Raw genomic sequence first — 14,474 nt, 5'->3', positions numbered from 1 at the left:
GCCCAACAATAGGGAAACATGTTAGCAAGAACAAGAAGCCAACATGGGTGCGTGACTTTGTGTTGTGTGTGAATGATATATGGTCTTGGCTGTATTTCCTACTATTTCTGTTTTGTTATATTGTTTTCTTATTTTACACTAGTTAGTTAAGCTTGGGTATAGATGTTGTAAACTGTACTCATTTGAGTTATGTTCAATGATAATAACTTGCTCTCTTCTTGAACTTTCTGTTGTTTTCTGTTTCGAGGAGCTCACACTCACTCGAAGAGTGCACCATTTCTTCACCTTGAGAAAGTAAAGGTTTAACATTGGGGGCAGGATTGGGGTTGTGTGGTGAGTTGGGCTAGCTGCAGGGCCAATTTTTGCCCACAGAGGGCATATCATCGAAATGGGACTTGTACGCCCTTGCCATAGAAAACGTTTCCATCGATGTAGTTGGCCCTTGCATATATAATGTAGTTGGCCGGTGAAATTGTAATTTCCGGAGAAGGTTCCTCTTCAAGCCATTGATGAAAAAACTAATGAGCAAGGATTTAGATATATTGTTCATCAAATCCTCGAATTGGACTTGAAATCAGCGAAGGAGCTAATTTGGGAGAGCTTTCATAAATCACCTTCAATATCTTCATATTGGGTAGGGGCAAAACAGTGGCGATTGATGGTTAGGAAGATCGGCCACGACGACAATAGATTGTATTCCATTGAAACCAAGAAGTTGCACGACCTTCAAGATGTAAAGCAATGATTTGGAGGCTTGACTTTTTCAGCGGGGCACGGAAGTTGAAGAAAGTTTCCATTTGAATTAGCCAATATAGGGGATTGGATCCATTCTTGGGGATACATCGAAACTTTTTCATGCGATGCAGAGTCACTATTCAAAATTTCTAGATCCATTCTAGGGGATACCACATTATATATGCAAGGGCCGAAGTTCGAACCTCTCACACTATACACCGGTGATTCACCAACAAGTACCAATAAACATGTTTAATTTTTGTTTTAAATTTTTTAGTCTGGGGAATTATTATGTTTAGTTCACTAGTTTGAATATAGGTTGTTCTGCGTCAAATTTGTCATTTTTTTTTTACCATTAAATTGAGGGACACTGATCCTTTATTATTACTCAAAATCCTTCATCTTTTCTATGTATATTAAGCTAACTAAGTAGTCCAAAGTAAGTTAACGCATACATGTGAGAAAAGAAAACAATATTATTCACATAACTCATGTCAATTATGATGAGAATGAGAAATAAAAGAAGAGTGTACCTGACAATAAGTCGATGAAATTTTGATGAACATACACCGAGTAATATATTATCGATCTTGAGAATATGAGCGATTTCATGAAATTTGCTAAATCTGAACTGGTGACAATATTGATCCTTCTCCCTTACAAAGTTATTTTCTAATAAAGTTGTAGAACTGACTTTGGGAGCTTAGTCGGATATTATGCAAAGGGAGATAACTCGTAAGCCTAATTCCTTAATGCATTTGGAGGAAGCCTAATTCCTTTATGTATTCTTAAAGTTCTGGTTCAAAAAGGAAACGACATTCTTGTCCAACTGCAAACTCCTCCGAAAGACGAAATACAAAGACAAATTCTGAAACTAGCAATTTAGAGTCAGTTCAGGAATTGAATTCCGAAACTCAGCTGGATACTGTGCCAAGGAAGAGAGCGCGTAAGCCTAATTCTTTATTGAATCCATAGGAAGGCTATGATCACTTTTGGATTTATAAGTACTAATAGAAAATCACCGCAATTCAAAAAAGTGATAACGGCTATGCTCTTTCACCGTCTGATAACCCTACTTCCATAAAGGATAAGACACAATTAAAACTACTACAAGAGAATGAACAACTTCTAACTTCACAAGACTTTAAACAACTAGAAGAGATACTTGTGGATTAAGAATAATAACTAAGCATAAATAAAAAAACTAAGCAAATAAAATTGTTTTGAAAACGTACCTTCTTAGTCGATCTCTTATTTGACGAACCTTGATCCCCTCGGATAAAATACTTAATGAGTACAAATCCAACACATCAGCGCAAATCAGAAGATGGGTCGCGTGACTCATGACAATGTTAGGTGTTTACAACACTAGATTTAAACATTTCGTAAATTTGTCACATTGACCTCCAATCGATGTGGGACTAATCAACACGCTCACAATTACGCTTTAGTTAAAACACAAACATTTTCTCCGAAATTATCCACCCTAAAAGTACTATCTCGTCAAGGCATAATTAATTCATGGTGATTGGGCCAAAACTCAAAGAAACAAAGTTGTTTCAATACAATTTGGTCATTAAAATTTCAATATGATAAAATTTTGGTGGATGAAAAACGAGTGCAGCATAACAAAACACAAGTAAAATAAATAAATCTTGACAAAACAAATAATAAAGATTTGTTATGAATAATATAGATGTGGATGTCCATTAGTCTAGGCCCATATTCTTGGCCCATGTAATCTCCTATATATATGACTATCTCACAATGTAAAAGACACACCTTGAATAGAACAATACAATAGTCTATTCCTTTCTCTTCTCCCTTTCTCTCCTTCTTCTCTATTCTAGCTATTCTCTAGAAATAGTTCATAACACGTTATCAGCACGATAGTCTCTCTCCCCTCTCTAGAAAGGTATAGCAACCATGAGAGGTGATAATTTTATTTCTTGTATTTTTTTATTCTATTTTTTTCGTTTTTTTTTTCATATTGATTCACAGCTTACGATCCAGAAGTATCGTAGTGAAATTTTTAAAATATGAATCCTGAAGATTCATAGTATGATGAAATTTTAAAATATGAATCCTGAAGATTCATAAACCTACGCTTCTAAAATATCAATCCCTGAAGGATTGAAAAAAAAAATAACTGATTTGATCTATTATATAGTTCTTAAAGAACTTAAAAATCCAAATTTTATTCTCCATGAAATCTTGATGAATTCAATTGGGACACATCCCTGAAGGATTGTACCAATATATGTATTCCTATTACATTATAATATATGTTATACAGTTCCTGAAGAACTCGATGTTGTATGCATTCCTGAAAAATTGCATAAATGATTAATTTTACATTATAATGATGTTATATAATTCTTGAAGAACTTCTTATAAATTATTTCTTATGAATTCCAGAAGAATTCAAAATACATATACATGCATCCCTGAAGGATAGCTTTATCAATTTTTTTTTTAGAGTTTTGGCTATTTATAATTTTTATTGAATTTATTTTATTTATTGTTATAATAATAATAATAAAAATAATAATAATAATAGTGTATAATCTATGCATATCATGCTGATTAAAAATAAATAATAATAATAATAATAATTTAATATGTATCATCATATTGTAAAGCTAAAGCATAAAAATATTCCAATTTATTTTCAATAAGATACTAATTAATCTCATTCATAGCATATGTTACATTATAATTATTATTAATTTCATTATGTTACTATTTAATTTGCATTATAAAATTTTAGTACGTTACATTATATTAGTATTAATAAAAATAATTGGAATTATCTTTTATTAGACTGTGTTTACTATGTTTATCTAATTATTTGCTTATTTTTATTATTTGATGATAGTATATATCAATGATAAATAAATGAAAAATCATTCCCAGAAGTGAATGAAATCTAACCCACTGATGTTACTCCATTCCCAGAAGTGAATGTAGTAACACACGATTACCATGAAAAAAAAAATTGTGGTCATGGTCGTGGTAATAGTCATGACTGTGTTAATTTTAAAATTTCGGCTTCTCACTAGAAGTGAAAAAAATAATGAAAAGAAAAGAGTAAAAAGTGGGCAAATTAGTTCCTGAAGAACTAAAGAAAAAAAAAGGAAAAATCCAATTGAATGCACAAAGAATAAATTATTCTTAATCATTATGAAGATCACTTGTGATATAGTTCTTGAAGAACTAATGCTTTAATAATAATGATCTCCGATGGATTACTCAAAGAATATGAATTTCCCGAACCATTGTTAATGAAAAATTATTTGTATAGTTCTTGAAGAACTTAAAATTCAATATTAAAACATTTTTTGTAGTATCGCTCAAGAACAATTTTTCATAATCAATGTTTATAAATATTGGTGGTATAATTCTTGAAGAACTAATATTTTAATTTCCCTAAAGATATAGTTCTTGAATAAGCAAAAGTTTAATATCAAGTATTCCAGAAGGATTGGAAAATTGTAATTTTCCATAGCCATTGTTGATAGAGATATATTGTTAAGTTCCTGAAGAACTTACAAAATTTTGCAACATGATTACAATCTATATGATATATTTGATCTTGGTATAACGTGAACCAAAATTAAAAGGAAATCAATAGAAGAATTATTTATGTCTCTTGAATATGCTCTTGAAGTAGCAACTTTGAAAAGAAAAAAAAAGTTCAAGAATATTTTGTATATCCATTGTTGTACATACATTGGATGGATATTATTGATATATTAAACTCGTGATTGAATGCATGGTTCAAACGTTTTTTTTTTCTTCCTCTCATAATAATGATTATTCTTTGCTCTTAAAAAAAAAAAAAAATTATTCCTTGCAAACATAAATTGATTTTAATTATTCGGTTACATATTTAAATCAATTGATTGATTTTAATTTTAAAATCTTTTAATTGTTACTATATTTTAATTTCTAATTCTACTTAAATCCACATAAAAAAAAAAATTGTTATACTTTATTTTTACTCTTTTAATTCTCATACAAATAAATTATTACTATTTTTTTTATTGTGTTCCACCGAAAAGATTTTTTTTGTAGAAACATATTTGTTTAGCTTGAAAATATTCATCGATACTACTATTCATGAAAAATTAAATTTTAGATTTGGTAGTACGAAAATTATTGAAGACTCCAGAAGAGTCAATGCATTGTTATATCGAGAAACAAAGTTGCACTTTGCTAATGTATTTTATATTTTAAGTCTTAAAGAAATTTGTTACCGAATGATATTCACATAAATGAATATCATATTGAAACAAGAAACGACGGAGATATTTTATCTCTATATTACGAGACATATTATCAACTTTTATCTCTAGTTTGTGGTGTACTTATGATATTAGTGCAACTTAAGCACATGTTCAAGTAAACCAGAAGTTTACAAATAAATCATATTAATTTTGTCATTGGCAAGATCAGTTGGGTCATTTCTGGTCTATTATGATGCAAAAAATTTCTATGGATATGTATTGAATGGCCAAAAGTTCATTTAATCTAATAATTTTTATGTGTTACTAGTTCCCAAAGGAAGTTGATAAATTAAGTAAATGAACATCTTTTATTTTTTTAGAATATATAAGGTGATATTTGTAAATCAATACACCGATCATGTGGACCGATTAGATTTCTAAAATTTGAATTGATGCATCAACCTAATGGTCACATGTATGTTTGTTATAAACTCACAACCAGAAGTTTGTGAGATTATTTTTAAGAGATCATTTTATATATATTATTCTAGAAAGTATTTGATAAATATCATATGTTAATTGAAATTTATACCAAACATCTTGTGAAATATGTTCATACAAACAAAAAATAATGGACCTGAAGATTCATTCTAAGTTATAGTTGGGAACACTCAAACATGTATGTTGAGATATTGAATAGCATCATGCCAACAAATTATTATATACATAAGCTCTCCCCTAATTTATTTGAATTTTAGTTTATAAACCTATTTTCCCATATAAACATTTTTGGATGTGTTGGGTACGTCTCAATTGCTCCAATATAATGCATTTAAATGGGTAGTAAAAGAATATTGGGAAAATAATTTTTATATGAATCTCCAAAGTGAGCCAATAATTGGAGATTTTTTTACAGCTTTATGGGCTGATTATCAATTGGTGAATTAGTTTTCCCAATATTAGGGGGAGATAATAAGCAGCTAAAAATATGAACTAGAAGTTCAATTGAAATGTTTTGAAATAAATTAATAATTGTTATTTTGATCCTCTTAGAAATCAATATGAACCAGAAGTTCAAAAGATAACTCATTTGCAAAGTTTATGAAATCAATCAACAGCTGCTAATGCTCCAATAAAAATGAATGTCCCTGTTGGACAATCTAATATTGCAAATGATTCCTAACCACGCGTGAAGCATGGTAAGCAAATCGGTTCCAAAGATAAAAATCCTCAAATAAGAAAAGGAGCTAAAAACAAAGATGACCCGAGTGAGGATATGAAAATAGTATTTGACATAATTAATTTTCCAGTTCCAGAAGAACTTATCAGGTACCTGTAATTTACGAAAATATAGAGATCTCGACAAACTATGTCACGAATGGAATACGATGGAACCGAGATGAAGTCAACGTTGACAATATTTTTGCACATAATAAAGCGCTATATATGTGATAAATGATAATGAGGATCATAAATCAAAGTCTATTAAGGATTATAGACAATGAAATGATTGACTAAATAAGATAGACGCAATTGATACAAAATTAAACTAGCTTTGCAAAGCGAAATGTTTTTGGACCAGTAGTCCATTTCATCTGCAGATGGAGATAAATCGATATGAATAAGTTTTCAAGAGAAAAATAATAAAAACAAAATGTTTAGAGTTTGAATTGTTATTCAAGTATATTGATAAATGTCAATCATTGATTTTCAAGAAGCATATTCACCTGAAGTGAATTCAAAAATTAATTAAGTTGAGTAGCATCTGAAATACTCAATTCATGTGAAATATGTGTTTTAACGTATTTGACTGGCTCACTTGATAATGATGATCCCTGAAGGATTTAGTTATATTTGACAATGAATTATTTATATCCGAGGCTTATATTAATGATAAAATATCATCTAGACTCCCGAAGAGCTTATGAGATATTCTCATTTAAATTTATAATTTAAATAAGATTATATAGCAAAAGTGTTAAAACAGTTTGACATTGACAAATCTAATTTGTTGTATACTAAAAATGGTTGCAATGTCATTTGATGCGTCATGCCTCAAGAAAATGATGAACAATTTGAATTGGTCCTGAAGTACCATATCTTAATTCAATTAAGCTCACTAATATATTTGCTATAATTTCGTAGTATTTTATTTTTGCCTATTCATCCAACCCAAATGTTGAAGTAAAGCAAAACATACAATTATTTATACTTTAAAGAAACAACAATATCATCCAATCATGTGAAGATTTTAAGCACTACATCAAGCAAGCTGAGAAGATGTTTTTGTTGAGGATTGTAATTCAACACATACAAGAAATTCGTTGTTTTATTACAAAATGATGGTTCCTGCAACAACTCAACATGAAGATAATATCAGACGCAATGCTAATATAGAGAAGACTATAATAAAGAAGATATGACAAATTTTTCTACAGAGTCAACTTTTAATAAAACTTTGGAGCAGCTAGTACAGAAGATTATTTGATTTTTCATCTCATGTATAATAATTGTCTTTATGAGGGGGAGATATAAATATGTTCTGCACTCTTTTTTCCTTCACCGTGGTTTTGTCCCACTGGGTTTTCCTGGTAAGGTTTTTAACGAGGCAGTTCACACACAAAGGATGTTGTACTCTTTTTCCTTCACTATGATTTTTCCCACTGGGTTTTTAATAGTAAGGTTTTAATGAGGCATATCATCGATAGACATCCAAGGGGGAGTGTTATGAATAATATAGATGTGGATGTCCATTAGTCTAGGCCCATATTCTTGGCCCATGTAATCTCCTATATATATGACTATCTCACAATGTAAAAGACACACCTTGAATAGAACAATACAATAGTCTATTCCTTTCTCTTCTCCCTTTCTCTCCTTCTTCTCTATTCTAGCTATTCTCTAGAAATAGTTCATAACAAGATTTTTGTTGTTAAAAAAGAAATCATGGTTCTTCTTACCGTGGCGTAGAATATCCCACCGAATAAAACTTTTATATTTTCTTATTACTGAATTTTATATAACTTTTTATTTTTAAATTGAACATGAATCTTCTAAAGTGAGTAATTCATAAGTAATCTCCATTATACTTAAAAATAATTTATTATGTGGTATGACGTGAATATTTATTATAAAAAATCACATATATTATAATATTGATAATTTATTTAAGATCACAATCCATTAAAAGTTCTTTTAATGGTGATGAATGAATCAAGATCACAATCCATTAAAAGTTCTTTCAATAATTCAATTCATCCCTTTAACATAAAATACATACAATTCATCTATTCATATATTTTGAAATCATTATTTTTTTTTGTCAAATAACTTAGTGGTTAAAATTTTAAGGATTTGAATCCTTGTCGTTGTAATAATTTACAATGTCTCTTCTAATTGAGTTATGTTCATGGAGATTCCGTCTGATCCATCTATTAAAGTTTATTATTATTTTCACATACTTTTTAACAAATATCTAAAATAGTTTTTTTTTATTTATTTAACTTTTTTTTTCATTTAACTTTTTTTTCACCTTTCTTCATTTATAAATTTTTAGCAAGAATCTATTGTCAAGAATTATCCCCATGCTTGATTATAAGGTCTGGAAAATTGGATTAAGGAAATTCATACATATTTTGTGCTCACTCTTGACTTGTCTGGCACATATATATTAGCAATTTATTTCCTATTAATAAACTACCTTTAAAGAATTAATTATGAATTATCATCTTCAAACTTATAATAAACTTATAATAAGCATATAAATTATAAAGACATATTCATCCAATTCATTATAGCAACATACATAAGTAATATAAATTCAAACAAGTTATATGTGGAAGAGAAACTCACTTTCAAATTTCAATGAGGTGAAACCAAACTTTCAACATAATCCTTGGCCTTTGGCCACATTATATTGTTAGCAATTCCAATTTTCTCTACTTTATTGTCTCTGCAGTTATAGATAAATGCCTCGTTGTGTTTAACATTTGCCAATAACAGTGTATCGCCATTTTCGGAAAGGTACAATGGCAACAAATCCAACCATATATAGAAATCTTGATGACTAATTTTAAATAATTGAATCCATGACTCTTGAACTCCAAAATCCTTCATTTGCCATATTACAAAATGGATTTTCTGAAAATCATGACAAAAACAAAGACAATCCATCAAAACCACAAGCTTTGGGGGATAACGCGGCACCTTATCAAATCTCTGAGGTAGCAACAATTCAGTGTATGTCTCAGTGGAGAGATCAAGTGAAAGAATCACAAATTGGTCAACCGTAAGACTAACACTACCATTGATATTGATGTCATCACGAACGGCAATCCAGTTAATAGTACCATTCAAATAATGCACACCATCATTTTTATTATTATTATTATCATCATCGTCGTCATCATCATCATCATCAAGAATTAGGATTGTTGTAATAATCGAAAAAGAGTGTAAATTTTTGAGATTGTTTTCTGATAGTTGGGTTCCATAAATAAAGCCATTGATGATAACGGGATGACATACCAAACAAGCATAGCAATCCATTGCATGAGCCAACAAGCCACGGCCGGTCGGTCAATAGATAGTAAGGATCGGAATGGTGAAAGATGGTAAACTTGTGGTTTTGGAGTAAATCATGAATGGATAGAGTTATCAAACTGGAAGTCCAATCCTCCTCCGGATTAACATGATTCTTCTCATTCTCAAAACAAATTAATGCAAGTTGCTGCGAATTTGTTCGTGTTGATTTATTGAGATGCATTTGAACGAAGTTAGGATTAAAGATGAGAGTATTGAAAAACTTGTTAAGGCACCTGAGTTGCATAACATATTTCACCGGAAGCCATGATACAATTTCTACTATAACTTCGTTGGGGAAGATCGCTCCTGCCGATGCTTCTTCCATTGAATTTCAACCCTAGCTAGTAGAATAGAACAAAGTACGTAGTGCGCAAATGCACTTTATATCACCATAAACTCATAATCAAAACATTCCTAGTTTATTTTCCAATTTTTTTATACGATCATTATTAGGAGGAGAAACTCTTTTTTTTAGCAAATTATTTCTATAAATTATGGTATGATTCCGAATAAATAAAAACCTTTACCAAAAAGAACGGGGGGAAACAAATAAGGAATGAGTGATTATGAATTTATGTTGATCAAGATTTTTTTTCTAATTAGGTGAATGTATATTAATTATTTTGTTGATAATTTTAAATTTTTAGATAGATGAGATTTGATGTCAAATAAATTTTGATACAGTGGTGTCATTCATTTGATAATCATGCCACATTGGTGTTTATGATCGGGCAGGATATGGCCAAATTTGTTTATTTCCTTTTTTGTGGAATCCAAACAAATTTTTATTTTTTTTTTCAGCAGGAAAATTTGATTAAAATAAAATAGTACATAACCAACAAAAAGCCACCAAATTGGTCTCGATAGTGTAATAACACTCTCAGATAACTTTTGGCTCGCGGCGATGCTTTTGGATTTTGATGGTCGATCGATCACTTTTTATTTAAGATGGAGAGTTAGAGTCTATATGACAATACAAGGAATAATATCTGCAAAATGAAACATCAATTATATTAGTAGTTCATTATATATCTAACCAAAGATGATGAATGTAAATTAACAATGAAACTGAGAGTATGTTATTCATGAAAGAAGGGAACATCAGAGTATGTTAAATCAGAAATCTAACTACAAAAAATGTTCCCAAATCCTATCATGATTTAATTAACAAGGATTTTAAAGAAACGTACATGAAGAAAAATATATTCAAACAAGTCATGTGTGGACGAGAAACTCAGTTTCATGAGTCGAAACCAAACTTTCAACGTAATCATTTGCCTGCAACCACAGTATTTTGTTACTAATGACAATTCTTCCTACTACAAGATTGTATCTGCGGTTATAGATAGATGCCTCTTTGTCTTTTTCATTTGCAAATATCATTGTATCACCATTCTCAGAAAGATATAATGGCAACAAATCCCACGATTTAAAAAAATTTTGAACTCCAAAATGATAACTAATTGTAAATAATTGAATCCACATAGAACGCTACCACCTTAAACCCTAAGAGAAGTTAAATTATCATAACCAAAAGAGAAGTTAATATGATGAAAGAGGGAACAAAATATTTTAAACTTTTTAGATTTTGTTCTCATAGCTGGCTGGGTTCCAGAAATAAAACCAAAGCCAATGATCTCGTCGACGATAAGAGTGAAAAGAACTACCAACCAAGAGCATCTGAAATGAATCGAATGACCCTTTTTTCAAAGGCTAAATTACTTTTTTGTCGATCGGTTTCATTTTGTCCCATAATTAATTGTTGTGTCTTTAACGACTAAAAATCCCTTCCATTTTCTCATTTGTCCGCTTATCTTTAGTAGTCTCACATCAAGTATATCAAAGTGTTCAATGTGACACTTAAGTCATAAGGTTCTCCCACCTATTTGACTAGTCTTTTGAGTTTGACTCTCCTCATGTACTTAAGTCTTAATAATTGGTGATTACATTGAGAGTTTGGCCACGAAAATTGTTATTTATAGGCTGGATTAAGGTGCTCCACCAAATACTGATGGGTGAGTGAAGCCGCTGAAATGGAAAAGGCTACCATCGAATCAATGTCAATAGAGTAAAAGTTATTGTAAACCTCGGCTCTTAAAGAACGTGTCAATATCATGAGTCGCTACATTTAAAGAGTGTCAATATTATATCAATAGAGTGCAATCATTGTGATGCAGTTAGTGCGTCACACTGTTTGAAATCAAACAGTTCAAATTTAAATACCGTTAAAATATAACAATTCTGATCTTTAAATATAAACCGTACAATCTCGATATAACAGTTTTCATTTCACTGACTGAACATGCAGTGCAGTCATGGGTGCACTGCACCCAATCCATCCAGGTCCCTATTAAAACAGATAGTAATTATCACCTCATCATTTCGCCGTACTATTACATTACAACCCATTTTTACTATCGTGTTTCTCTTCTTTGCTATTTGATTTTGCTATGACGTACGACCAATATATGTTATGTTGTATATGCTTAAAACTTATTTTGAATCACAATAGGATCAACACAATTTTTATTCAAAATTTCTGTATGCTTTAAAGGAATCCATTTCTGCATAAGTTAATATTTTACAATAAATTGATTTTTTTTTCCCCAATAAGTATTTGCTCCAATAAATTGCTTATTTTTCCTCATGAAGTTGAAACAAAGATGCACTAAATCAACCACGGTTGATGACATGGAAGCAAATATGACCTTTATGGCTTATGAATCATATCTAGAAATGGTTGCGTACCTATTAGTAATAGTATGCATGTCTTTGGCATACACAAACTCAAAATACTTTGCATATATATGCATAAAACCCAACACATGCTACTTGCGAAATACATAAAAAGGATACCATAGCAAACAAGTTAAGGATTAAAATACTTTGCAATACCATAGCAAAACAAAAGTGTGTAACTAAATTAGAGTAACCATAACAACTGAGAGCAGCAAAATCATATTAAACATTTGAAATCCCTAGGCAACAAACTCAAAATTCATTCCCATAGAATAACACTAAAATGAAAAGGAAAGAAACACACAACGGATGGATCTTGCAGCTCATTGAGCTTTCACGTGCTGCAGAACAACATTGTAGGCTTCATGTTCTTCGCCAAAATCCTGGCAACACCAAACAGTTAAATGACTATAAAGCAAGATAAAACTAATCGGAAAGAAATAATTCATTTCTGTAAAGTTCATACCTTGACAACGACACAGGAGCAGCCGGTTACTTTCCTAGCTTTTCCCTCTGAATCAATCTTGCACAACTGCGAGGAGAAGGCAAACAATGATTAATAAAAAAAACAGTAAAATAAAACAAAGCAATAAAAAACAATCCATATTCGTACAAACAATGAATAATCAATATGAAATATTTGACAAATAAATGTGATATCAATTGATTTGTTGAAGAAATAAATTAATATTGTTTACTGTCAATAAGACTTACACCAGCCCATTCTCCGAGTGTCTTTGCACTGGGAACAGTCAGCAGACTAACATTGTGCTCAGCACAAAGAGCCTTGACAAGTTTAACATAGTCAGGTTGATCGCAATCCTCTGCAAGAACACAGAGTTGTCCTGCATGCTTCTCAATTACTTTTGCACCTTCGTGGAGGCCACGTGCAAGACCACCGTAAGCCAATGACTTCCTAAGCACGAGTTGCAAGGCAGTCATGATGTCCATTGGCTCGCCTGGAACTCCAGCAGCGGCAACGGCAACAGGCTCAGCTACAGCAACAGCTTCCTCACTGCATAGCAAAAATATCATTAAAAGACGAACCATAGAAGAATTGCTACTTAGGCAAAAATACTAAAGACTAACAGAACCAACACACAAACTACAGAAGTCTACACAAGACACGCAAACCAAATACAAAAACACAAACAAAAGAATGGGAAAAATGATTGCTGAAAGAGCCTACAAAAGAATCACTTTCATTCATTCGCCAATACTAGTTTGTATATTAAGTAATGCCATGATTTTAAATTATAGCCCACAACCACAATCGCAACCATAATGTCAAAGTTTTTTGGGGTCTCCATAACAGGCCACAGCTACAACAACCCCATTTTTCCACAAATTCCGACAATATCAAGAATCAAAATATAACAATAGCACAATTTAAACCACAACAAATATCATTCCTCTACGAAAATGTCATCAACAGAGGAACACATAGAATATTTGCTACTTTAGACAGATACACTCAAGACTAACAGACCAAACACGAACTACACAACAATACATGCAGACCAAATAGACAAACAACGAATGAGAATAACTTTTACCAAAAGTCAAGATTTTTTTTTAACAAATAAAGTCAAGATTTTTTTTAAGGGTCTCGGATTTATCCAAAAATATTCGCGAACATAAAAAATCGCAACATAACAATAACACAATTTAAACCAAAAACAAAACCTTGTCATTAGGTCTTTCTAATCCAATTCCATTTCTCTAATTAATCAATCAAAAATATGTTAACCATATGTCTCATAAGATAAATAAGAAATAATAATTACAAAAACAACCTACTTATTAACAATCAAATTTGCAATTTAAACAAAAATATCCTTACTCTGTAACACAAGTTTCATTGTAGATTTCAAAAACCAATTAGATTAAAAAAAATAACTTACCCTGACATTTTTCCTTGTAGATTTCGAAAACCAAGCTTTTTTTTTCCTGCACAAAGAATTAGAACAAATCAATCAATTTTTGCACTATAGAGAAGGAAAATCAGAAAAAGAAAAAAGGAAAACGTGGACGGAGATTTTCTCACTGTTTGTGGGTGCCGAGGATGAACTCCGACGGCGTTGAGTTGAGTGAGAGTTCAATTCCAATCCAAACTTTGTTTGTGATGAAGAAAGGGAGAACGGGTTGTTTTTAGGGTTTTATTTTCAGGGATTCTTCAAAAGCATT

At 30.9% G+C, this 14,474-nt stretch overlaps 2 protein-coding genes across 3 annotated transcripts; both read right to left on the bottom strand.

The window, feature by feature from the left end:
- Positions 1 to 8,825: 8,825 nt before the first annotated feature.
- On the bottom strand, positions 8,826 to 9,873 carry LOC123923062. Its single transcript, XM_045975705.1, has 2 exons — positions 9,492 to 9,873; positions 8,826 to 9,340 (listed from the first exon to the last, which is right to left on the bottom strand). The coding sequence occupies exons 1-2, from the start codon at positions 9,871 to 9,873 to the stop codon at positions 8,826 to 8,828; spliced, it is 897 nt and encodes a 298-aa protein (XP_045831661.1).
- A 2,544-nt stretch (positions 9,874 to 12,417) lies between these two features.
- On the bottom strand, positions 12,418 to 14,470 carry LOC123881410 (40S ribosomal protein S12-like). Of its 2 annotated transcripts, XM_045930093.1 has the most exons (5): positions 14,334 to 14,426; positions 14,192 to 14,235; positions 13,002 to 13,302; positions 12,754 to 12,819; positions 12,418 to 12,670 (listed from the first exon to the last, which is right to left on the bottom strand). In XM_045930093.1, the coding sequence occupies exons 2-5, from the start codon at positions 14,197 to 14,199 to the stop codon at positions 12,611 to 12,613; spliced, it is 435 nt and encodes a 144-aa protein (XP_045786049.1). In that variant the 5' UTR covers positions 14,200 to 14,235; positions 14,334 to 14,426; the 3' UTR covers positions 12,418 to 12,610. The 2 variants fall into 2 exon arrangements, with proteins under 2 accessions (XP_045786049.1, XP_045786048.1); XM_045930092.1 differs by having other exon boundaries at positions 13,002 to 14,237; positions 14,335 to 14,470.
- Between the last annotated feature and the right edge of the window lie 4 nt (positions 14,471 to 14,474).

The sequence above is a fragment of the Trifolium pratense genome, linkage group LG4, assembly GCF_020283565.1.
Source record: "Trifolium pratense cultivar HEN17-A07 linkage group LG4, ARS_RC_1.1, whole genome shotgun sequence".
Taxonomy (NCBI): Eukaryota; Viridiplantae; Streptophyta; class Magnoliopsida; order Fabales; family Fabaceae; genus Trifolium; species Trifolium pratense.
Note: the sequence above shows the minus strand (reverse complement) of the source record. Positions and strands in the feature narration are given on the sequence as shown.